Here is a 26057-nt window from a genome sequence, read left to right on the forward strand (position 1 = left end):
TGCATAGAGTTTCCAAAGACTGGGATGGTGATAACTATGGAAAGAACAGATGAGAAGCAGAGTAAGGACAGGACATCTTAAGTTTGAGATGTCTGTTAGACATCCGTGTGGAGACAGTGAGGAGACACTTGCATAGCTGGGGCTGAGGTCAAGGGCTGGGAGTCTAGAGTGAAGACATACATTTGGGAATCTTCACTGAACAGAAGGTACTTCAAGATGAGAGACTAGATAAGATCTCCTAAAGAGTCTAAATGGGTGTAAATAAAGAGAAATGGTCTGAGGCCTGTACCCTGGGATACTAATATTCAGAAATCAGGAAGATGAGGAAAAACAAAGACAGCTGAGGAAAGGGCAGTGGGATAGCAGACCCAAGATAAAGTAATGACCTAGAAGTCAAAAAAAAGTAGTATTTCACGCCAGAAAAAGTGTCTGACGGACTTCCCTGGTGGCAGATTGGTTAAGAATCTGCCTGCCAATGCAGGGGACACGGGTTCGTGCCCCGGTCCGGGAAGATCCCACATGCCGCGGGGCGGCTGGGCCCGTGAGCCATGGCCTCTGAGCCTGCGCATCCGGAGCCTGTGCTCCGCAACGGGAGAGGCCACAGCAGTGAGAGGCCCACGTACCGCAAAAAAAAAAAAAGAAATAAAAAGTGTCTGACAGTACCAAATGTTTGTTGAGGATACAGAACAACAGGAACTTTCATACACTGCTGGTGGCAACATAAATTGCTATATATACCACTTCCTAGGTCATATACTGGTCCACAGTAACTCCTGGATCTATACTCCAGGAGGCATGAATAAGAAGGCTCCCAGCAACAATGTGGGTGGCTGCCAAAAAATAAGAAGAATCCTAATGTCCTTCAAAAGCACAATGGATAAGTTGTAGTATATTCATAATGGATACTATATAGGTATAAAAATGCACTATAGCTATATGCAATAACATGAATATATCCCAAACAATGCTGGACAGACAGACGTCAGTCACAAAAGATTAAACTCAATATGATTCCATTTCTAAAAAGTTCTAGGCAATATGCAATTAATTGTTTAAAAAGCACACAAAGGTGGAAAAGCTTTAAAGAAAATCAAGGAAACAATTATCAAAAAATCAGGAATCGCAGTTCATGGGGCACGGAGGTGATGTACAGGATAAATAAATGGCTTCTGAGAAGGTGACAATGTTCTGTTTCTTAACTAGGATGGTGATTATATGGAATTGTTAAATAATTACTTGTTTTTAAATTTATTTATTTATTTCTGGCTGTGTTGGGTCTTTGCTGCTGTGCGTGGGCTTTCTCTAGCTGTGGTGAGCAGGGGCTGCTCTTCGCTGAGGTGCGCGGGCTTCTCATTGCGGTGGCTTCTCTTGTTGTGGAGCACAGGCTCTAGGCATGCAGGCTTCAGTAGTTGCGGCTTGCGGGCTGTAAAGCACAGGCTCAGCAGTTGTGGCGCACGGGCTTAGTTGTTCCGTGGCATGTGGGATCTTCCCGGACCAGGGCTCGAACCAATGTTCCCTGCATTGGCAGGTGGATTCTTAACCACTGTGCCACCAGGGAAGCCCAAAATAATTACTTTTTAAATGATAAATATTTTATACTTTTATATATACGTGCCATATCTCATAACTAAATATACCAGAAATAAGTGTTCATCTGTGTCCAGTGTTGCTGAAAAGCTGCCTAAGATGAGTACTGAAAGCTAACCACTGAACGCAATAACGTGAAGGTCACAGGACAGACTTAGGTAGAGTGACAAGGAAGAAAGGCTGATTAGAATAAGTTGTGTTTTTTTTTTAACTTATTAATTTATTTTTGGCTGTGTTGGGTCTTCATTGCCGCGCGCAGGCTTTCTCTAGTTGTGGTGAGTGGGGGCCACTCTCCGTTGCGGTGCGCGGGCTTCTCATTGTGGTGGCTTCTCTTGTTGCGGAGCACAGGATCTAGGAGCAAGGGCTTCAGTAGTTGCAGCATGTGGGCTCAACAGTTGTGGTTCGTGGGCTCTAGAGCACAGGCTCAGTAGTTGTGGCGCACAGGCGTAGTTGCTCCACGGCATGTGGGATCTTCCCGGACCAGGGCTCAAACCCGTGTCCCCTGCACTGGCAGGCGGATTCTTAACCACTGCGCCACCAGGGAAGCCCCTAGAATAAGTTTTAAAGAAAGTGTGGAAAAGGAGAAAGAAACAATAGGCCACTCTTTCTGAAGGTACTGCTATAAAGGGAGCAGAGAAATGGGAGGAAGCTGCAGAATCAAGGGGGAGTTAAGCATTGTCTTTCAAATGGGAGGCATTATAGCAGGTTTTTATGCCGATGAGAATGATCCAGTAGAAAAGCAGAAAAGGAGGAAATGATGCTGGTGAGAAAAGAAAGAACTGCTAGAATAATGTCCATTTGTAGACAAAAGGGAATGTGATATAGTGGACAAGTAGAAAGGCTGGTCTTTATTCGGTCAAGAGAGGGAAAGCAAAGCGCATGAGTACTTAGAGCAAATAAGGTCATCAGACGAGAGGGAGGCCTGGGGAGGGAAGTGTGAAATGACAGAAGATTTGCAACAGCTGTCTAGGAAAACTGGGGAACTCTAGACTTTACAGGATGATTTCCAGCCAACACAAACAGTCTACTTAAGGTTAATGTCTGAAACTTAAAGGGAAAACAGGTAAGATGACTATGTATTTTTTTCTCCAACGATGTCCAACAACCTGGTGTAGGCACACAGCTGGATTTCAACCAGAGCTGTCAGGAAGACAGGATCAACAAAGTGAAGGTATATGCTAGGGCGTGATTATTAATGACAGACCACGTGAATATAAGCAGAGAAGGGACAGAAGTGAGTACATGAGGAAGGAGAGGGACTAAGAAAAGTTAACAGAATCAATGGTGAGGTTCAAGAATTGGGGCAGGAGGACTGCTCCTGACAGTATGATGATGAGAGGCGGTTTACGAAGTGGGATTCTTGAGAATGAATTAGGGAGAGGGCACAGGTACAGTTACTGAAGACAAGGTCTAGGATATGTCCACAGAATGGGCACCTGAGGTAAGGTAGAAGACAAGGTATTTGTGGGAGAAGAAGTCAAGGAATTAAGAAGTCAAAATTCTGAAAAAAAAAAAATCATCTAAATGCATATTGAAATCACAAGAATTCTAAGAATAAAGTTTAAAAGCAAATGTCAGGAGGCTAGGTGGTAAAACATGAAAGTATGAGGAAGACTGCAGCAAGTGTCTGGAGGCAATGACCTTGGCTCCCTCATCTTATAGCTAAGGCCACAGAACTGGTAGGTGACCTGCCCAAGTCATGTAGCTAGTAACTGACAGGGCTCAAATGGAAACACCAACTGTCTGGTTCTATTTTAAGCTATAAATTGACAGACCAGCAGTTCCCAAACTCTTGAGAAAGACTGTTGATGTTAAAACAAAACAAAACAAAAAAAAACCCATAAAAAACTAAGTCACGTTAACAATAGATATACTTTTACTATCTAGAGAAAGAAAAAATACAAAACTCAAAGAACTGCTATGAATTCAGTGACTGAAATAAAAATTTCATTATTAACCATAAGAATCTACACATATATTTGAGACATATTTATTCAATCATTTATTATATATTTATTCAGTCATTCAATCCAGAGACATGGTTATGTGAATCTCTTCAAAATTCTTTGCTGCTGTGTGAGCACCCTCTGGAAGAAAACAGCTTTCATTCCACAACATTTCTTTTTTTTTTTTTTTTTTTTTTTTTTTTTTTTTTTTGTAGTACACAGGGCTCTCACTGCTGTGGCCTCTCCCGTTGCGGAGCACAGGCTCCGGACATGCAGGCTCAGCGGCCACGGCTCACAGGCTCAGCCGCTCTGCAGCATGTGGAACCTTCCCGAACCGGGGCACAAACCCGTGTCCCCTGCATTGGCAGGTGGACTCTCAACCACTGCGCCACCAGGGAAGCCCCACAACATTTCTTGAGCATTGGTTTTGTAATAGTTATGTGGTGAGGTCTGAGGATTCCTTACCCTTGAGGAGTTTACAGTGTAAGGCAGTGATTCTCAAACTTTTCAGTCTCAGGACCACTTTACCCTCTTAAAAAATTATTGACCACCCAAAAAACTTTGTTTTGTGGGTAATATCTATCAATATTTAGTATATTAGAAGTTAAAACAAAAAATTTTAATGCAATATACAAAAAATTTCATTAGCCATCAGAGTGACGATGCCATCACAGGTCATATACAGCTTCTAGAAAACTGTACACTCATGAAAGACAGAGTGGAAAGGGTGAAAAAACAAAGCCTTAGTATTACTATGAAATAATTTTGATCTGGTGGACTCCCTGAAAAGTCTTTAGACCCACTGGAATTCCAGTGTTTAAATAAATAGATTGGGCCATTCCACTATTTTTGTCATATCAAAATTGTTAGAATAATAATATCATTTGTGGTAGGTTGGGTTGTCCCAGGTGAAAATATGGTGTTAAACATCCCACCTTCTAGTATAAATAGAGATGAAGGAAGGAAGGGAGGGAGGGAGGGAGGGAGGAATGTTTTTTGTGGCATAATGAGAAGAGTAAGTGGATTTGCATTTGAGTATCTACTGTTTCCAGGCACTGAATTGAGCATTTTAATCTGACAACAGCCAATAAGGTTGGAATAATATCAGTACATAAGTGATGAACTAATCGCTCAAGAGCTAAAGCTAGTAAGGCAGGGGCGCTATAACTGGAACCAGGTCACACTGACACTAACGCCTGTGCTCTTTCTGCTGAAACTCTAATCTGAGTTCACACAGACTAGTACAAATGGAAGAGACAGTCCTGAATTTTCCAATACCCTTTTCTCCTCCTCTATGTTTTTGTTTTCTCTTTCTTGGTTACATTAACACTTCCAAGTATGACAAGATCATCAAACTGATGAGTGACCGTGACAACGTCTCCTCCTCGTTTGTGACTTTTCTCTTCGCCTCAGACCAGCGGTTCTCAAAGTGTTGTCCCTAAGTCTATGCAGTAATGGAATCTGATCAACATAGCCAAATGAGTTCGTCACTAATAAGAATAAATGACAGCAAGCTGATGTCACTAATGGGATGGAAGAAAACCAATAAACGTTCTTATATGACTTGGGTTAAAATTAAGTTCTCTCAGCTCTAACAAGAGACGCATCCCATGGCCATCTCCATCACTGCACACATCCAACCCCAATAAAAAACTGCACACTTACCTTCTTTATCAGTAACTGACCAGGAATATTTCTGAAAAGGCTTACTAGATGGAAGGGGGTCCATTTCCAGCACTTTATAAATCTGGCCAAAGGCTGATAGTCTGAGTGCATGCTAAAGAACAAAAGATTGTATTTATTCAAATTTCAAATGTTTCATTCATAAAGCCCTTAGAACATCTAGCTAAAAACACATTCATCAAATACTATTATTATGATGACAAAAGTCCCTAACAGCAGGCAAGAATAAAGTGTTTAAATAAATTACATGATATCCCTCTAATAGACCACAGTGATATGGCCCATCTCATACCTGTGCACTGTGGGTAATATCTTCTTTTTGTTGGATGGTCATATAGCTCAGAGCATCTGTTGGGTCCCCTCTCGCAAGGATCATGAAGACCAGGACCCCCTTTAGCAAAGGCAAAAGAAAACTCAAGTATCATTCAGAACTGAGTTTAGAATTCAATAAACTAACACAAAATAGAAAGAAAAGAATGGAGAGAAAAAGAAAAAAAAAACTAAGGAACGAGGTTAAAAATCTCCTCAATTTAAATGGAGTAAAAAGGACACTCATTTTCAGTATGTTAGCATATAAATGTCCTTATTTTACTAGAAGTCACTTGTATATCTAAGGTCGAAATTGGGTTTTAACTCTGAGAATTTAGAAATGGCATGATGAATCATCCCAAATCTTTAAAGGGATTACATATGGAAAATAAGACCAAATTGAATTTTTCCAAATTAATCACCAGATTGCAAACAGAATGAACTTCATACATTTTAACTCAACATAAACATTTTTCAAATTCAAAGCTCTAGGTGAAGCAAATTCATAGCAGAACACAATATCTTATTAGTACCTTTTATGTTAGTACATATGGAACATAAATACAATTATTGAGAGAGAGTTTTATGGCACTTCTCCAACATTCAAGCATTCTAGTTGCTAAAATTCCAAGCCAAACAACTCCTACACATCATTTCCCTGGGCAGAGGACAAACTTAGCACATAATAGAAAACTAACTAAAATGAAATTTTCTGATTCTTCTGCCTCCACCGTTGAAACCCTTACCAGGAAGTAGAATTCCAGATGCCAACACTCCATTACTCGTCTCAAGGCCTTCCCCAGCGCCCAAGGTCTATTACAAGTACCTATAGACTTTTCACATATAAGCTCTAGTGGCTAGAAGATATTAAATTACAAATTAGTACATGCACCAAGTGTTAAAAGGATTCCAGTTAAATGTGAGCTGACATTTCTATCTACAATGGAGGCCAAAAAGGTTAAAGTCCATTTAACATTTAGGGCCCAATTAACTTTCCCACTTGATTATCAACTTTTACCCCAGCCAGAGTGTTTAAATCAACCATTTTTGAGATAATATATTCAGAAGACATTTTGTCACCAAAACTTTATTTTTATTTACCCTGAACGGATTACTTAAGAAACTGCAGTCCTCTAATTGACTTAACAAAGTTTTAACAAGCCTTCATATAGGTTAGTAATAGCCAATAAATAATCAGTGTTCAAACCCAGCCCACCTGTATCTCCCACTTAACCTAGGAAGCACTCAAACCACAGTAAGACTTCATTTCAGACATCCTGCCCCAACTATTACAACTGGAATTAAAGAAGGACCAAATCTCCATATTTAATAAACTGAAAACTCACGATGCCAATATCAAAGTAATAATTGCTAAATTAATTTAAAATGACCCTTTTATAGCTTTATTTGTTTTATAATGTTCTTTATTGGGTCTTAATTGGTTCAAGCAAAATAATTTCCAAATTAAGTAAGTTTGGCAATATACATTATCAACTACAGTTAAGTGTACTATTCACCTGACTTCAATTACTAATATGAACTTATTTTTAAGTGTCTATACTCAAAGAGAAAGAAAAAGAGGGTAAGGGAGCCTTACACTGGTATACCAGGTAATTTTTACTTTAAACGGAAGTAGCACTGAAAGAGAAACGTGCCAGTCACGCAGGCTTTCCTGGGCAGTAGGTGAAGAATAATCAACCATCAGTGCAGAGTGAAGTGCAGGAAGACACTTACTTTTAACAGGTATAGAAACTTTTTGTCAGAAAAAATAGCTCAGTCTGTATAGTATGAATATGATGAAGTAGAAAAGTTATATTCATAAAAAAGAATTCATATAAAAAGATCCATAATTTTTTTCCAGAACAAAAATAGATAATGCACACCTTAGCTAACTCAGAATATAGCCATTTTACAGTAACATATAATTTCTACAGGATTTCCTCTAACTATAGCTTCAGAATGTGCTTTTAATCATATTTAAGTACTTACCCATCCTTTTAATGGTGCCCATGTGGGGACTCTGTTGCACAAATCACGCAGAATTCGGAGGACAATTACGCATGATTTTAATCCATTTGCCCTTGCCTAAAACAAACGAAATGGTTCCAATATCCCTGTTGAAATCCACCCTTAATTTTAAGGACACTGATCACGGATAGGTTCTTTAAAATGAATACTAATTAGTTAGTCATTCATAAATTGTCAAGTAAACAAAAAAATCAAGTTCTTAAGTAGTAAAATTGGTTTAGAAAGGCAGGTTTTAAAGTAAAGGAAGCATATTATTAAAGTCACTTTTATAGCCTCATGGCAACCCCATTTCCAGGCAACTCTGTCTGAACTTTTAGCTTTTCTCACCCCATGTTTGGATTTTATAAGCTATCATTTGAAACTCAGAGTACTAAGCCAAAAAGGATTATGTGATAATTAAATATCACTAACTACAGGAGAAGCTATACTGGGCACTTTACCTAAATTAAAGCATTTGCTCCTACAATAACCCTAAGAGGCAGAGAGCACCCCTGTTTTATATATTACACAGAAACCATTAAGAGGCAGGTGTTCCAAATGAAACCTGCACAAGGCTACAATAACAATAAGATAATAACAAAGAGCCAACCTGAAACCATTTGGCATGTCGAAGAGACGCCAAGGCGTTCAGGCATTTCTGCCTGTCCAATAAGTCCGGAGGATCTTTCATCGCAACCTTTTCTAATGGGAAAACGGGATAAAGAGAGACAGATACAGTTTGACCAAGGGTTCCTGTCAAATTACCAAACGATAAAAATAAAAAGAAGAGCAGCATTTGAGTGAACTAATAAGACTCCCAGAAGATTTCAGGTTTTGGCTTTGTTGCTTTCTTTTTAAATTATGTGCACTATGATTACTTAAGTAAACAGTCAACAGAGCCATTCTGCACACAAGTCCAACAGGAGCACAAAGGCATTCGTTCAGTAAACAAATCAATGACCACTGCTACATCCAATCTGGGATCTTATTAAGCATGTATATAACACCACAGGGCACAAAATAGGTACATAGCACTTTTTCCTTTGGCAGGGGACAAAGAGTGGCAATCTGGGACCACTAGCAATAACAATTTTTCGCTATAGAAGGGATTTTAATCACTAATCAATTCTTAAGGAAAATTAGGGCTCTCTTAGGTCATCAATCTGAGATATACTAAGAATACACTGAGCATGGCAATTTTATTTTTTTACAACTGAATAAACTCATCCAACAAGATAACCATTAATAGAAACTTTACCCCACTGATGAGAACTCTGCCAGTGTTACCTTGGAGTTTTCTAATTATTTCTTTTCTAAACCAAAATTATTAAAACTACAAATATGAAAAACACTGAAATACACTTCAAGTTTTACATAGCTTTTTTTCAAAAAGCAGCAAAAAATACTATCTAAGTACAACTATTTGACTTGCCTTAACATTTCAAAGTTGGATTAGATGGCCCAGAGCAGCAAAATTAAGAACTCAAATGTGTGATTAGTGACAAACATCCACATTCGAGAAGCTGTCACAAGATACTAAACCCACGTTTAGACAGCCAAATTCATTTCCTCTAAGCCACTAGGAAGTGGGTTTTTAAACTTTTGAAGACTTGGTGCATTACTTAAATGCATACAACATACAAATGTTTCTTGGAGAACAATTCTTTGACTAATCCAATTAAGTCATATTCACCATCCTCTTTTAAGAACTCTCTTAGCAAGTCCACCAACACTCCTTCCTGGTATAATCATGACAGTCACAAACTCAGCAGTATGTCTATGTGGGCTTTCCTTATTGGCTGCAACACGTAAAGGCTGAAGCTACACACTTTATTTTTTGACCAGGCGAGCTCTACAGCAGATACTTGCATTGTTTCACATTAATCTCTGCCAACAAATTCAAAACACGGGGTCTCATTTCATCACCCCTTTTTACTCATTAAATGGAAAGCCTCAAAAAGAACTGTTAATATGTTTTTATTTATAAACATAAGCAAACATACTATGGGTACTTATTTCATAGGTGATCTAGTTCCTGGCCTTGCTTAATTATGTCTTTTTAATGACACAAAGCATACAACTCACTCATTTTCATGTTTATATGTGAAAATGTTTAACTGTGGTCAATACAAGCATCTGTGTAAAGCTCACGTACAAGGTAGCACAAACTACTGTAAATGAACAATTAGGATCTCTTAAAAGTTAGACATGACAAAGGTTGACTGACTGCTAAATAATGTAATCCCAAGAAAAGGTATGGACCGTGCTTATTTTTTAGGACTTCAATCTTTAAGTTAAGAGTAAAGCAAACTAAGTTTTATTCTATCATTGTATCAAGTAGGAGTATTTGGAAGCGGAGGGTCAATGGAAGAAGGGAGTGAGTCAGAGGAAGTTTGGATAGGAAAAGACAAGGCAAAACAACTCTTTGAACTTTCTGATACTTTTGTCCAGTGAACAGAGCTTGTAATTAACATCTGCTCATCACCACAGAGACATTTTTATTTAATGGCAAAAATGTTTAGACAAATTCTTTCATTCCCAAAGTCAGATTATATCCATTAATTCTTATTAAAAAATAAAAAAAAAAATACTGACATCTGCTTGCTACAGACAGTCAACATTTGGAGGCAGCAGATTCTACTAAAAAGAGATGAAAGGGACAGGCAGTGAACAGAAGACTTCCACCGGATTCCTTTTTATATCACCATCACAATGGCCATGTTTCTTTTCTTCATGCTCTGACCATCAAAAAGTCAAAAGATCCAAAATGTTTCAATATTCATGAGGTGGGAAACAGCAGAGGAGATGTAATCATTTATCTTATTTTATCTTCTTCAAAGTTTCTTATTTTAAAACTATATAAATTTATATGGCACTGCAGTGCTACTTATAAGCCCTGCTTGCCTATTTCCTTTATATAATTAATTACATAGTTTTTTATATTTCATTCATTAAAAAATAACTTACTTAATGTGGCAATCACAGGATTGTTGCTGGAAAAACACTGCTACTTCTCAAAGAAGAACCTCAAGTTTAACATTTCTGTGTGAACTTTAACATAGATGTTTCAATTTTGCGGGGAAGCAAAGCTTTTCTGATAAAAAGGCATCTTGGAGTCTTTAACTTAGAAACAATGGAACCGTGAGCCATTTCATTTTTTCCTACAGTGACCAGTAAAACAGATAGGGGATAGCAACAAAAATGACAAAAGCAAAGAAAACAGCTTTTTAAAAACTTCACTGCTCAGTAACCTGGTATCAGGGCATGAAGGTACATAAAACATTCGAAACAATGGAAGCACTGAAAAGAAGTCTATTATGCCTAACTTCATTTATTTGGTTAGAGGTTAGATCAGTGACCAGAAACACACCGTATGGCAGGAAATGCTGGTCAGTTTCCCTCCATCCCTTACATGCAAGCTAACTCTTTGCCCCTTCACAAAAACACTAGCCTGGAGATGGGGTGGGGAAAAGCCAGAACATGACTGTGTTAAATAGGATTTCTGTGCCTGGAACCTGGGCTCTTCAAAGGTAAAATAACCAAGCTGAGTTATCACGAAGGCCTCCTTAACATTTCAAAGTTGGAATGAAGCTGAGCTACTGAGCTGACAGCATTTCCAGGGTAGCCCGAAGATACTCATGCAGTCCCTTCTCCTAATTCCTTGAGGCTTTGCGGAGAGCAGACATTATGCTTCAAGTCACTGCCCGTGTGAAATCTCAGGCCACAATAATGTGAACAAGTAAATGTAGCACTAGGGTAAAACAGAGCACTGTTCTCCTTACTTTATGGTAGAAACATCACTAGATATCACTTTTCTTCAGTGCCTCAGTAGGCAGTGAGCCACTGGAAAGATAGTGGCTACAGGTTTGCACTGGATAATGTAGGTCTAGCAGCTGGGGAAGGCAGGAAAATAAAGCCTGCAGCATTGTTATAAATCCTAGTTGTGATCTCTGGACTGGTCTGCCACCTAGCAGGACTCATGCTAGCGAACTTCTGCCAAAAAGCATCAGAAGTTCACACTGGCACAAATACGGAAAAGGGACTCTCGGGCAGCTTCTCTGTGAACCCTGAGAATCTATCTTCATACTGAGGGCTGCGGTTTATCTTAGCCTTAGCCACAAGTGCCTCTGTAGTTTCCCTATCCACTTGGTTTCAAATTGCACTGTAAATACAATAAGCAGCTGGATTTATCAGCCTCATAGCAAATATACTTCTGGTTTAAAATCACAAGCACCAAAAGAAGCTTAGACTGTGTGATGCTCAGAATAACTAAATCAGCTAAGATGCTCCTATGATCATCCTAGATAGTAACTGGACTTAAGAGTCAGAGGAAACGGGTAAAACGTGAGACTTTCTTCATTTATACAACAGTACAATTATCTACCTCATAGAACTGTTGTGAGGGTTCAAATAAATCATATATGAGAAAGTGCTTATAACACAGCATGTTATAAAATACCTTAACAAAGCTAAATCTTCAATATATATTACTTGAATTCTGAGATGTCCACTGTTAATGCTTCTTGCATACCAGACAGTTCTATTTGATCAGATAATATGCTAGCTACAAAAATTCATTTAACAGATTTTCTTTTGATTGCCTACTAAGTATTAGGTACCACTCCAGGTGCTAGGGATAAAGGACAGAGGTAGGGAAAAAGACACCTGTCTCAATGAATCATAAACTTTATAGTAAGAGAGCTCATTATTAGCACTGCAGCAAATACAGTATACTGATTCCAATACTACACTTCAATGGCTATTTATGAGTTTAACTGTGTTTACGTTCACTTCTTCAGACCTATCATGTACATATTATTCTCACTGTGAACTCAAGGCACTTTGAGTAGATGAGTTTGTGCTGTGACATTTTTTAGTAAGCTGAGTAACTACTACTATTTACTAAGCAATCGCTTTGTGCTGAGTATCGTACAGGTTACATTACATAAATTCTCTCATGTAACAACTTTCTAAAGTATTCATTACCCACATTTTAAAATAAAGAAACCTGTCCAAGGTCACAGAGTAATAGTTAATGGAGTTAAGAATCAAACACTTGGCTGCCAGGCACCAAGGTCTGTGCTTTTTCTCCTGTGCCTTCTTTAGCAGGAAACATGTAGTTATGGGGAATGGTTATTCTACAGGGCCTTCAAGTAAAGGGTTAGAATATGGAAAAAAGACTGGCGGCACAGGAGAACTCTTACCTGTGAAACATTAAACCACACCAAAGAGATTCACTATGTACTCTGGCCACTGAAAATCTAAACAGTGATTTGAAACGAGTAGTTAGATAGATCCACTTCTGCAGAGACAACCCTGAGGAGGTAAGTGTGATGCTCTTCACCTGCCCCAGTCCTCCAGTTCTGCCTGCTCTCGGACATTTTTTCCCTTTTTTGATTTTACCCAAATATGTGGCAAGTGAAGAGAGGGAAGAGAAAGACATAAGGTATGTATTGTGAACAGCCTGTTTGTTTTGTGGGAGGGAGAAATTGAAATTCTATAGGAAAATGTCTCCCAAAAAGTTACAATGCCTATTTTTTTAAACTCTGAGAAAGAAAAATGAACGCAGATTTTTTTAAAGAGATCTCTCTTAAACTCAGAAATCCCTGGAACCCAAATGAATCTTGTGCTTTCACCCCATGCAGCTGAAAAGAACTGCATCAAGGCAAGAGGAGCCATCTGGTGTGATAAAACAAATCCTACACAATTGTATAGCCCAGATCTCAAATGCTTAGTTATACTGGATCCTCAAAGTTGCCCAGGAATACAAAAAACTGCTAGTGCAGGTCAAAAAAAAACCTCCTGACAGGGACTTCCCCGGTGGCGCAGTGGTTAAGAATCCGCCTGCCAATGCAGGGGACACGGGTTCGATCCCTGGTCCAGGAAAATCCCACATGCTGCGGAGCAACTAAGCCCGTGCCACAACTACTGAGCCTGCGCTCTAGAGCCCGCAAGCCACCACTACCGAATCCCGCACACCCTAGAGATTGCACGCCGCAACTACTGAGCCTGTGTGCCGCAACTGAAGCCGTATGCCTAGAGACTGTGCTCTGCAACAAGAGAAGCCACTGCAATGAGAAGCCCGCAATGAAGAGTAGCCCCACTTGCCACAACTAAAGAAAGCCCACGCGCAGCAACAAAAACCCAACACAGCCAAAAATAAATTAAAAATTTTAAAAAAACAAAACTTTGACAAAGTCCAAATTAGACAAAATGGGCAAATTATAAGAGATAACAAGCGAGTCAACAGGGCAGTGAGGTTAAGGAAAACGGCAAAGCAAATCTTTCTGCCATTTAAAAGGAGAGGAAGTAACGTGTAAATCATTAGATCCAAGCTGATTCTTTCATCTTACCTGATCCCACACAATTATGCTAACATCATCTGATGAGATTCATATTATAAAGAGGTCTTGGGATCCTTTAGTAACCCAAACACCTTGAATAGAGACTATAACTCTCCTACTCTCCTACAAATTCCATTCTGTAATAACTAGTCTTCTAGTAAGGGTGCAATATTCTAAGAATCTGTTTTCAGGTTCTCTGAACATAAAGTTATAAAGGCAACAGACTAAGCTTAAGGGCATCACTGAAAACTGATAAAATCCCATGTAAGTGCACAAAGCCATGGGGAAAAAGAAGCCTGATATTCTCAATACTTTTAAAGTAATGGAAGGGATGTCTACAGCTACAAGCAAACATTATCCAGTTTTTGGCAATTTCAAATCTAGACAAATCTAGCCTTTGGCAACTTCAATCTTCTTTCATCTCTCTATACTCAAAGAATTTTTAATAATATCTATAATTATAACTATACTTAGAAATGGTTAGTTTTACACTAGAGGGTCAAGAGAACACAGCTTACCAGAATTAACAGAATTATCTTGATACTTCAGAAATCATTTTATAGTTCTACAGTTAATGGTGAACTGTAAAGCTGTTAAAGAAATTAAGCCATTTAAGATTGGTTCTTCAGAGGTGTTAGAGATACTATATGCAGCCAAAAAAAGAAGTACAGGCATAAACCTAATTATAGATAGGATGCATTTTAATTTTAAGCTATGACTCATAAATGTGTCTAGTTTATATCCGTCGGGTATGGTATAGCTGATTTTAGTTACCCCAGAAGACTTTTTACAAAAGGAGTCTATCACTTTTACTTTAAGAAATTCTGAGTCATGTCGGCCAAAACTCGAAATTCTAACATCTCTGGTAAATGTGTCTTTTTCTTCCTTTATCATCAACTTGAAATAAATTAAGACACTAACCAATACTTCTTGCTGCACTGGTATTTCAGGTAGGGGAGTAAGCAATGGAACCTGCTGAATGTCTAGTGATGAAAAAACAGCAACAGGGAGTCCCCCCACCCCACGTTGGTCCAGTTAAGCCGCATTGCCTCTAAATTGTCATGATAGGGAGGGGCCAGTTGGTCAAAGGTCTGACACAGGGGAAATATCACATGGCAAGTTTCTAGTGACAGGACTGAGAGGCAGTAACAAGCTAATGTGAAAGGATAAAAATATCAAAAAAGAAACCCAGCTCCATCATTACTTCTCAAAACTGAAGAGATTTATCACTCTTTTGTACGATGGCATTGCCATGCAGAAATTCTTTTCAACTTCAGAAGAAAGTTAGTTTAAAGCATGATTCCCACATATATAAAATTTTAAATGTTAACAGGATCACAAACCTCCTAGAAAAGAAATTTACTAAAGATTATTTATTAAAAAAAATCAGTCCCCCCATTTGTATCTCTTACATTATAAAACATTTACACTTAGGCAATTAGATAAAGCATAATTCTTAAGAGGTTATATAGTTATTAGAAGTCAAGAGAGATGTGCAAATGAGTAACTTGACACAATAAGCGAGTAAATTTGAAAATAATACTGTTTTGAACCACATTTAAGCCTAAAATCAGACCTAATAACCAAGCCACACAGAATAGGTTGTCTGATACCAATAACACTGCAATACTAGACAAAGTAAAACAGAACACCAAAACAGTATAAAAATTAAAGTGGATTTAAGACCAACATGATAAGCACAGGTTTTTGAATTAATTAACGTATCTTATATTTCCAATATAAACATTTTTGTAAAATACAGTGATTGTGTAAATAAAGCTGCTTAAAATACTATAAGTGGCGTAAAACAAATGAAGACAGGTATTTCTTAAATCCATAAAACAATTAACATAGCATTCAAGAGAGTGCTTATGTGAACAAAACAAATATATATTTATATATATACATCTATCTATATCTATATATATATATATACACATGTGTACCTCCGTCCTTCTTCTCCAATTCGTCCTAATTAGAGGGGAAGTAAGTATCACCTTCAAAGTTAGCGTGGGTTCTTTTGTATTCCGAATTATAATAGATGCCTCATCTACACATTGTTCCACTTGATATTTCTCTTCTGTGAGTTTCTGAAAGTCACAGAGATTTCAAAAATACCCAATTAATTAAAATTTCAAAAAATGAATGATTGCCCCTTAAGTTTTTAAATGTTATTAACGATTAGTATTACTGTGCTAAAAGAGCAAGTAGTCTTTAACTAGTTCTTTAGTGTAGAGGTAACATTTTTCTCTCCTCCCAACTTACCAGCAAATCCTTTCTCCATCCCTCAGATAGCAACCACAATGTCAATCACCTATACAATTATTAAACAACATTTAAAACCATTCTTTCTAATATTTGAAAATGAAAGTTACCAAAAGCATCATTATATGAGAAAAGGTAAATTATTGTTCTTGAAATTATTACAGAGGACAAGTATAGAATAATAAACCCCCAGTTTAGAGAGCATTCCCAGCAGTTTATTATTCTATAATTGTTCCTCTGTACCGGTCCATGGCCTGTTAAGAACCAGGCTGTACAGCAGGAGGTAAGTGGCGGGCAAGCAAGGGAAGCTTCATCTGCTCCCCCCCATCGCTCATATTACTGCCTAAACCATTGCCCCCCATGCACCCCCATGGAAAAACTGTCTTCCACAAAACCGGTCCCTGGTGCCAAAAAGGTTGGGGACCACTGCTCTAAACTGATAACTTTTTGATAGGACAGCCTAAACAGGAACTCCTACTTGCTAAGAACTTATAAGATTAGATAGGTTTTTATATAAGATTATGTAGATTTTTTAAGAAAATCAAGTAAGAATGAATAAAAAAGGATCTCTGCACAGTCACTCATCAGCAAAAAAGTTAATATAAACAAGTAACTAACTTCCTAACAACAGGTCTCAGAGATCATTCAAGTGAGACCTTCTTCAGGGCAAGTCATCTGACATCCACAGGAAATGTACATTGCTTCTTTTAACATACAATTATACACATACAAAAAATAATCACCAATTAGAATCATATATTGTTATATTTAACGTATCATTAAAGTTAATAGTTTAATAAGTTGTGCAGGGCCATTCTTGGTGGTGAAATTTAGTATCTATTATCTGACATAAATAGCTGAACGGTAACACTCCTGGGTCTCTGCTCATCACCGAGCATTGAAGGAACTAAAAGCCATTTATATAAAACCAGCATTTTACCATTAAACGTCCCAAAAAAGACAGAAAATAGAAAATTCATTACCTTAATTTTGAACAGAGGAAACCAAGGAAGGGAAAAGCCACACAGTGGCTAGAAAAACCAGAACTAGAATACAGAGAAAAAGCAGAAAACGGCTCACATTCATTTTGCCACTATAAGAGTATTAAAGATGTATCAGAGAAAAAGCAAACTAAATTTTTCAATTTAGTTTGAAATTGCAAGTAAATTTCAATGGTCCAGTGATTAAGAATCCAACTTCCAATGCAGGGGACGCGGGTTCGATACCTGGTCGGGGAACTAAGATCCACATACCACGGGGCAAACTAAACCTGCACGCTCTAGAGCCTGCACACCACAACTAGAGAGTCCACATGCACAACTACTGAGCCCACGTGCCACAACTAGAGAGCCCACAGCTACTAGAGAGTCCACGTGCTGCAACTACTGAGCCCATGCGCACACAACTAGAGAGAAGCCCACGTGACACAATGAAGAGCCCGCACACCACACTAACACCCGACACAGCCAGATAGATAGATAGATAAATATTTTAAACGATAAAATTTAAAAAAATAAAAAATAGGTCTCATGTATATGTCTTAAAAAAAAATTATACATGCAGATCACCATAAGACACATCCAAAGTAATAAACATATGGTATGAGTTTTGGGCTAGACTAATTCTAAGTGATTCTGGTTTGGTCATCCTTCTCCCTTGCTCAAGGAAGTACTAAATCACCCTAGAAAAGAGTATGTAGAGAAAAGGTAAGGTACAACCCCAATTAATTAAGCTACTTTGATAACTGAAAGTTTTGCTATAATAAGTACTCAGGAAAAAGATTTTTAATTCACAAGAAAGTAAGATCATAATCATATCAGAGACTGGTTTTCCAAATAAACACCAAGAAAACAAAGGGGAGGTAGTGATTTTTAAAGGTAAAAATGACATTTAAAAATGATTTTCTGAAATATTATTAGTAATAAAACTATGTCTGGTGCTTATGTTGTATATATGTGGGTGTATATATGTGTGTACATGTATACAATTTAATATAAAATGGGTGTACAATTACATACCCATTTTATTTGGGTACCTTTAACCAAACACCTATGGTCATGGATCTAACCATCACACAAAGCAGCCGGTTTCACTGCCGGATTACTCTATTGGCTATGGTAAATTCAAATATATTTCTTTTTTTTTTTTTTTCAGCAGTTTAAAAAAAAAATTTTTTTTAATACATCTTTATTGGAGTATAATTGCTTCACAATGCTGTGTTAATTTCTGTTGTTTCTTATAATGTCCACCACTGGTCTTAAGAGTTCAGGCCACCTTTACCTTTTCCAAGAAGCTCTTCAAGATCTAAAGATATTTGTGTCTTTTTCAGCTTCTCTAGGCTAAAAAGCCCTCCTCTCTTCAACTTTGAAACAGTTTACACAGCCCACACTCTCTCCTGGGTCCCTCCCTTGAACACCTGCTAGCTCGACAAGAACATTTTAAAACTGTGGTGCCCAGAAATAAAGACCCTCACTCAGGAGAGAAAATGCAGAGTTCACACAGTTGTGATCTACACAGAGAAGTTCTATTAATGCAACTGAAGCTCCAATCTTCTCTATCTTCAATACTCAAGAAATACCACAGATCGTCAGGATAAGAACTTCAGTTTCTTAGTGCAAATGGTTCTCAACCCTTTTTCCATCCTGACATACCTGAAAATATGACCACTCTCATAAACAGGACGCACTAAGTGAACAGAAAAGGGGGTGAGATGGTTGGAAAAGCCTCTATGTCCAACCCTTGATCACTGCTTTAGCATAAATCTAAGAGTAACAATGTTCACTACAATAAAGCAGAAATAAAGATTAATTTTAAAACAATATAAAAAATAATGGAAAAAAGATGAATTTTGTTAACATTCTGATAACAAAAAGTATAGTTATTCAGAAAACCGTTACTGAGCTTTCCATTTCTTAAAGCTTTATTGTATTTGTACTCCATGTTGCTTACCACTCTCCCTCCCCAAATGATCACATAAGGATTTAAAATAATTTTTTAAAAGAAATGAATTTAACCCTTGAAAGAACAGAAACCTTTCTTCAATCAGAATTGAAAATGGAAAAGCCAAATGTTTGTTCAGTCACTTAGAAAACCTTAAGATCTAAAAATGATAAAATAAAACAGTGCTCCAGAAGTTAATACAGGAGAATGTGTCAACAAGTAACACAAATTTTGAGTGTCAGGAACATAGATTAAAAAATCAGGAAGATGGTTTTGAAGATCAGTTGGTGACTATGAAAGAAAATGATCCAGTAACAAAGCTAATAAAAACAAATTTAGAATTCATATTACTTGGGGGGAAAAAGTCTCTTTAGAAGAAATACAAATACAGGAAACCAACAACAAAAAAAGAGAGCATTCAACAACTCAACAGTTTGACCTTGTATACTCGTATCTATTTATGTGACATGGATGTAAGACTAACTAATATGAAATCATCAAAAAGCTATAATCTAATTATACCACAGATAACACATCTGAAATTGAAAGGTGATCATTGCTTCCCAATTAGTGATGCAACTAGCCCTTGGAGCAGGCTGGCAGAGCAGGTCCTAAGGTGACCACAGCCCCAGATGAACCGGTTGACTTCAGCCATGAGGAGCCTCAGCCTCCAGCAGCATCCTCCAGGAAGCATGACAACATTAAAATTGTCTAAAATGCATCCCAATGTGAAAAAGGTTTGGAAACAAGGAATTAATAGCGACTTTCCATCAACAGAATGAATGAGTGAAGTTAAATTAACAGTCTTCAATTTAAAAAATTATCATCTATGGAAGTCTCCAGTGTCTAGGCTCTTTTTGATCTTTCAATTCTTTTCTGCATTATACCAACCTTTCTAAGAGTTTTATAATGCTGAGAGGCCTAGTCTGGAAAACATGAAGACTGTCAGCAAGACACATCTGGAAAAATTTAAGACCGGTACTTTAAGAGCCATCTTAATTTGGTAAATATATCCTTAATACTAATCACCAGAAGTTTGCCTTAGATGTGATGGATGAGTCACTGACCCAGAGTAGCAATTCCACTTGTCTGTACATACCCTTTACTATTACCAATTTCTTATTAAATTTATCAAGGTCACGGCCTATTTTTACCTTTTTACAATTCTCCTAGAGGTACAATTAAACTGTACTCACCTGAATCTGAATAGGAAGATTATCTTTGACTGTATTTAACAGGGTCTCTGTGGGTTTGTCTTTGCACATTAAAACCAGCTCCAAGTCCATATCATCTTTAATCAGCAAGCCTTTTGCAACCAGGCCAATCCTCATTACACCACATAATGTCCGACCACCTTGATCCCTAAAAATAAAAGTCTGAATGATTACTTTCACAACCTATTTCCCAAACTATAACCTTCATCATCACTTGGCTTTCTGGCTAACCATATGAATTGATAAGGGAGAACATAAATCCAAATATCCAAAATTCTGCAAAAGTACAATCTCAGATTTAAGGCTCATAACCTATCTACCACAAAGAATCAATAGGGAGAATATTTCAGACTACAGATCTTTCAATACTTTATTAAATCTATATTGCTTAGGAAAATCCAAAAATACTGTATCCCCTTAAATATCTTTTCAATTTTTCTAACTTCCTCCTTCTGTCTTTTAATTAAGTAATTAAAGAATTGTGAGAAACATGAACACCATGGTATACTAAGAAGGAACATCAGGGTGGAAATTAAAAGACCTGAGCTCTACTCCTAGTGGTGCCTGCTGGCTCAGTATATGTAACTGTAAAATGGCTATCCACTAGATAAGCCTTAGCTCATCCCTTCTAGCTGTAGCATCTAGGAATCCATAAAAGTTTCTGAGGAAAGGAGAATAATGTGATAAAAGTAAAGAGCTGAGGAACCCAAAGATGATCTGCCAACACAGGCATTCCATATCCAGTGGTAGCTAAAAGAACAAACATTCAAAGAACATCAAGTCATGAATGGTGTGTAAGAATACTGTTAACATCTATCCTTGATTTTAATACCAAAAGGTTCTTATTGGTTCATTTCCCTCAATCACAAGTGAAAATGTAACTAAACTGAGCGGTCATTCAACAAGCAAGCAACTGTTTGAGTATGGAAAACATACTAAAGGAGCTCCAAACTCTCCAGCTCCTGAGGCTCACACTGCAGACTAAGTACAAAAGCTGTTTAAAACCTGCTTCAAAGGGAAGAGAAAGGTGACATCTGAGAATAAACTGAGTGCCACAGATCTCATTAAACCTTAAAAAGAGAGCCCTGTATTTGAAAGGACAAGGAATGCGAATCTCAGAAAAAGTGATTAATTGCTCAAGTTCACAGAGAGAGTAAAATGGCAAAGCCAAGATTCAAACTCAAGTTGGTCTGACCATAACACTCAAGTTCTTTATATAATTACAGCTGCTTCCCAATTTCAGAAAAGAGAGAGGTCAAAATTAGAGAGGTCAAGCAAGGCAACCTGCAAGTGTGACTTCAGCAGAGTCGTGATTTGGTTAAATAGAAAAAAAGGTCATTCTAGCTGGAGGCAAAAGAATCAGCAGAGTTGGGCCCAAGTCAGCAGAGTGGGAATGAACTAGAGAAAGGAGAAGGGACAGAAGTAAATTGTGCAGTGGAAACAAGACAGGAAGTTATAAATAACCCAGCCACGGCTCAGTGCCGGACACTCCTTAGAGATTCAGTAAACGTTAAATCGATGAAAAACTATAAGGGTGGTACAAGTATAGAAAGAAAGAAAAAGCATTTTGAAGGAAGTGAACCAAGTATGGAATTATTTGATATTAAGAATAGAGTCTAGGGCTTCCCTGGTGGTGCAGTGGTAGACAGTCCGCCTGCCGATGCAGGGGACACAGGTTCGTCGCACCGGTCCAGGAAGATCCCACATGCCGCGGAGCGGCTAGGCCCGTGAGCCATGGCCGCTGAGCCTGCGCGTCCGGAGCCTGTGCTCCGCAACAGGAGAGGCCACAACAGTGAGAGGCCCGTGTACCGCAAAAAAAAAAAAGAACAGAGTCTCATCTTTGATTCTTTTTTCTTCTATATCCCTGTTTCTTTCATCTTCTCATTCTCCCAAATCTAGTAACAGTTTTTTAATTCCCCCTCTGTAATCACCCTCAAACCCCTGCCTTCAAACTAGCTTCTTTTCAGGCTCTTACTACCTCTTACCTAGACCACCTCAATAACTTCCTCTCCACTGGCCTTACTAAAACTACCCCTACCATCTATCTCAGCTACTGTATGTACACAGTATGTTGCAACCAGAACAGTCTTCCAAAAGCACCACATGGATGGAACTCTGCCTGTTATTTTCCTGGTATTCCACTGAACACTTAGACATGAGCATATTGGGAGGCAATTGAGGAGACAGCATGACTTCCTGCTTCGAATCCCAGCTCTGCCACTTACTGTGTGACATTGGACAAATTACAAATTACTTGACTCTTTGAGCCTGCCTTCTCATTTGTAGAAAAGAAATAATACCTTCCTCAGAGTGGTACTGAGAATGTCATTTAATTAGTGTAAGTAATGAACTTAGCCCAGAGCCTGGCATATATTAATAGCTCAATATTCCTTAAACAGTCCCTATATTTTCTCACACCTAGATCTTTGCTGAGATTTATTTCTTCTTCCACTTCCACTGCCTGACAAAACCCTACTCATCCTCTGGACCTACTGCAAACGCTACCTCCTTCATAAGTTTTTTCTGATCCCCCGAACCAGCATATAGTCTCTCCCTGCTCTGTATTTTCACATTTTTGTCACAGATACGTGAAGTAAAGATGCTAAGAAACTGGATCGGGAGTCCGACAGACTTGAATGTGAATCCTGACTCCACCACACACTCATTCACTGACCTTAAGCAAGTTAAAGTTTGTTAATGATTCTGAGTTCCTGTTTTTTCATAAGTAGTGGAAATCTCTTAAGTAAAATGGGGGTGGAGAAGTGGGATAACAATAATAGAGACTAGCAGGTTTGTTGTAAAATAATGTGAAAAGTAATCTGGTACAGTAATTGGCACTCAATAAATGGCAGACATTCTTAACTAGCCATTATTAGCTTGCTTATTAAATTCCATATCATAATTATGATATACTTGGTCTTATCATGTACAAGACAGCATGACTGAGCAGAGAAACTAAGTCCTAATTCAGTTCTGAATTTTAATAATGAATTTGAATATGACGTATTATAAACGCAAGTGACCCAGATACAGGGAACTAATTAAAAATTAAGCTAATATTCCTAAATACAAATAGTGTAAACTTATTCAATTTATTTGACTTGTGAGTCAGCTTGTAAAGAGGTAAGGTAACAGCACACAGGTTAAAGCTGCCTACCAGTCTCTGGCAATAGGAGGTGCTTAGTAAATATAAGCTAGCTTTCCCCATCTCTATGCCCTCTGTAGTGCTTAGCATACTCCAGGAGCATAATACGTATCTATGACCAGAACACACCTCTGTTCTTGGACGCCTCTGTTCTAAGGACACGATCGTTCTGCACTCCTTGAGTTCTACCACATGGAAGAACCATACACAAGTGCTCAACCCCGGAATGTTCCACAAACTGGAAACACTTTACAGAGACAATTGATAGCCTGCACACAGAGCACTCTATTTAAAGATCCAAACAAGCACGGAGTATGTTATCTTTTAAAAACCTTGAAACTCAGTGACCTGATCCAGTTAAGCAAAAGTCTACTGAGCACTTTCCAAAGGTCTGCTCAGCCTTGACAGCAAACAGAAGATGTATTTAGAAGGGCCTGAACTTCACTGAAAAATAAAACTCCACTTAGAAATAGTAAAAATAGCAAATTTTTATATGTATTTTACCACAATAAAAAAAAAAGTTTTTAAAAGGGTATAAACACATTCCAACGTGCAATTAATATGTAATGTGGTAACTCACTGGCGGTCCAGTGGTTAGGACTCAGCATGTTCACTGCCATGGCTGGAGTTCAATCCCTGGTCCATGAACTAAGACCATGAAAACCACACAGCGTGGCCAATCAGTCAATCAATAAATAAGGAATGCATGACTATTTCACTTGCACAGGGACTGGGATTTAACTTGCACTGGGAATGGGCTAGATTACTGGATGATACTACTAATTACCAAGAACCCCCAAATTTGACAGTATCTTTTTAAAGCCATCATATGCAAGAAAAAGTGAATTACTGCCAAGAAACTTCTAGCTGACACGTCCCTGACTAGATTACAATGTATATATTACCTGTAAAAAGCTAACAAGGTCAAGAAATACATTCTTCAGCTAAAAAACTGATACTGATTTTCTTTCATCTGAAGATGGAAAGGTTACACTATCACTCAGTTAAAGATATCAATTTATTACTACCTTCCCACTATTATCTACTTATCACAGATTTAGAATTGAAAGCCTGAGAAAAAATTCTGTAACTTCTATCTCAATTTACCAGTTGCAGCCAAAGTAATGTTCTTAATCCTATTAATACAATAGAGTCAAATGAGCTACATTTTTTGAAGTAAACCATACAATTATTCCAATCATAGTGACATTGCTCAAAACAATAACTCTAGTTTAGCAAGGCATAAAAAGTTTCCTAGTTATCATTCAGCTTCATCTCATTAATCTCTTACTGTTGTTGCAGCACTGGGAATACTGTGCTATAATTGTTGAAGGTTCTGGCTCCCATTAGGCTTCATTCATTCCACAAATACCCAATGAGCATTTACTATATGCAAGATACTGTACTGGATCCTGGAAATCAACAAGGCAGATACAGTCATAAAAACCTTTACAGTATATTCTCCTGCACTCTCTCTTCTACACCAGGATTTTTTAAATACCTGACAAAAATGACATTCTATGATTTTCCCAGAGACCAAAAACACTACTATTTATTTCTGAATTTAGGAGGCTAAACCAACACATGAAAAAAGATGACATAGCATAACCCTCCAAAAAAGAGAAGTTTTTTTTTAAAAGGGCTTGGTGCTTGCTCCCTCGAAGGCATCCTGAACAGGTCTATCTTCTTTTTCTGGTCTAATCATTATTCCTTTCTTGCTTTCCCTGCAAATTTAACTCAGAAAAATTCCACAAACATTTACTTCCTTGTTTACAGTCATATAAATGAGAGAACCCAAAGAACACCAAACAGCAAATGTAACCCAGTGGGACGGGACCCTGGGCATTACAGGACAGCACCACAAATGTCAGGTCACACTCACTTGGAATAGGAGTCTACAGCCTCATCCTTCTTCACTTCTGTCTCACCCTCTGCTTTTGTGCCTTTATTTGTTTCATCCAGCCAATCCGAGACATGGTTTAAGAGCACACCTCAACAGTAGACACCATATTCTGAACAGCTTCAAGTTCCTCCGGAGACGGATAAATTGTTGAATGTTTCACCATAACATGGCGATCATCATTGGCAAAAGATCTAATAGATCTCTGTCAGAAGGTGAAAGGAAACTATTACTTCAATAAAAGAAATGTTACCTGAAAAGGATGACTCACAAATATATTTAAGTCAAGTCATAGCATTAATTGTCAAACTGCTGTGAAACAGTTAACACTGAGGCAATGAAAAACTGCTCAAGAAAGGAAGTAAAACCCCATCCTGCCAAACTCCACACCAGAAAATTAGAGATCTTTCATTCAATATTTTGGGAAGAGTTTCACCCAAGTTACATTCAGTATTATGTATATGCCACATTTTAGCTCAATCTATGTGTTTTCAATACCACGTCAAAAAAGGTCATCCATATCACACATCATCTACAAGAAACAAGATACTTCCTAGCTTCGACAGAGTATCTAGAAATGCATATGGGTGACTCATGATACCCAGTCACTCCTTTCCAAACTCCTGGACACTTCTGCATCTAGAAAAATTGAGATTTTGTAACATAGTAATAACACATAATACAAAGTTATATGTGAACAAGATAGTAAAACTATGG

General features: G+C 37.9%; 1 protein-coding gene across 1 annotated transcript in view; it reads right to left on the reverse strand.

Moving 5' to 3' along the window:
• STRBP (spermatid perinuclear RNA binding protein) overlaps positions 1–25564 on the reverse strand; it is a 50265-nt gene extending 24701 nt beyond the window's left edge. The window contains 12 exon segments of the mRNA XM_073806580.1: positions 5199–5310; positions 5509–5574; positions 5576–5607; positions 6272–6295; positions 6298–6382; positions 7515–7610; positions 8143–8234; positions 15823–15849; positions 15852–15966; positions 20278–20443; positions 25323–25423; positions 25426–25564. Coding sequence (XP_073662681.1) covers positions 5199–5310; positions 5509–5574; positions 5576–5607; positions 6272–6295; positions 6298–6382; positions 7515–7610; positions 8143–8234; positions 15823–15849; positions 15852–15966; positions 20278–20443; positions 25323–25423; positions 25426–25506 — 997 coding nt within the window. The 5' untranslated portion in view covers positions 25507–25564.
• Positions 25565–26057: the final 493 nt, after the last annotated feature.

This window comes from Tursiops truncatus, chromosome 6 (genome assembly GCF_011762595.2).
Source record: "Tursiops truncatus isolate mTurTru1 chromosome 6, mTurTru1.mat.Y, whole genome shotgun sequence".
Lineage (NCBI taxonomy): Eukaryota > Metazoa > Chordata > Mammalia > Artiodactyla > Delphinidae > Tursiops > Tursiops truncatus.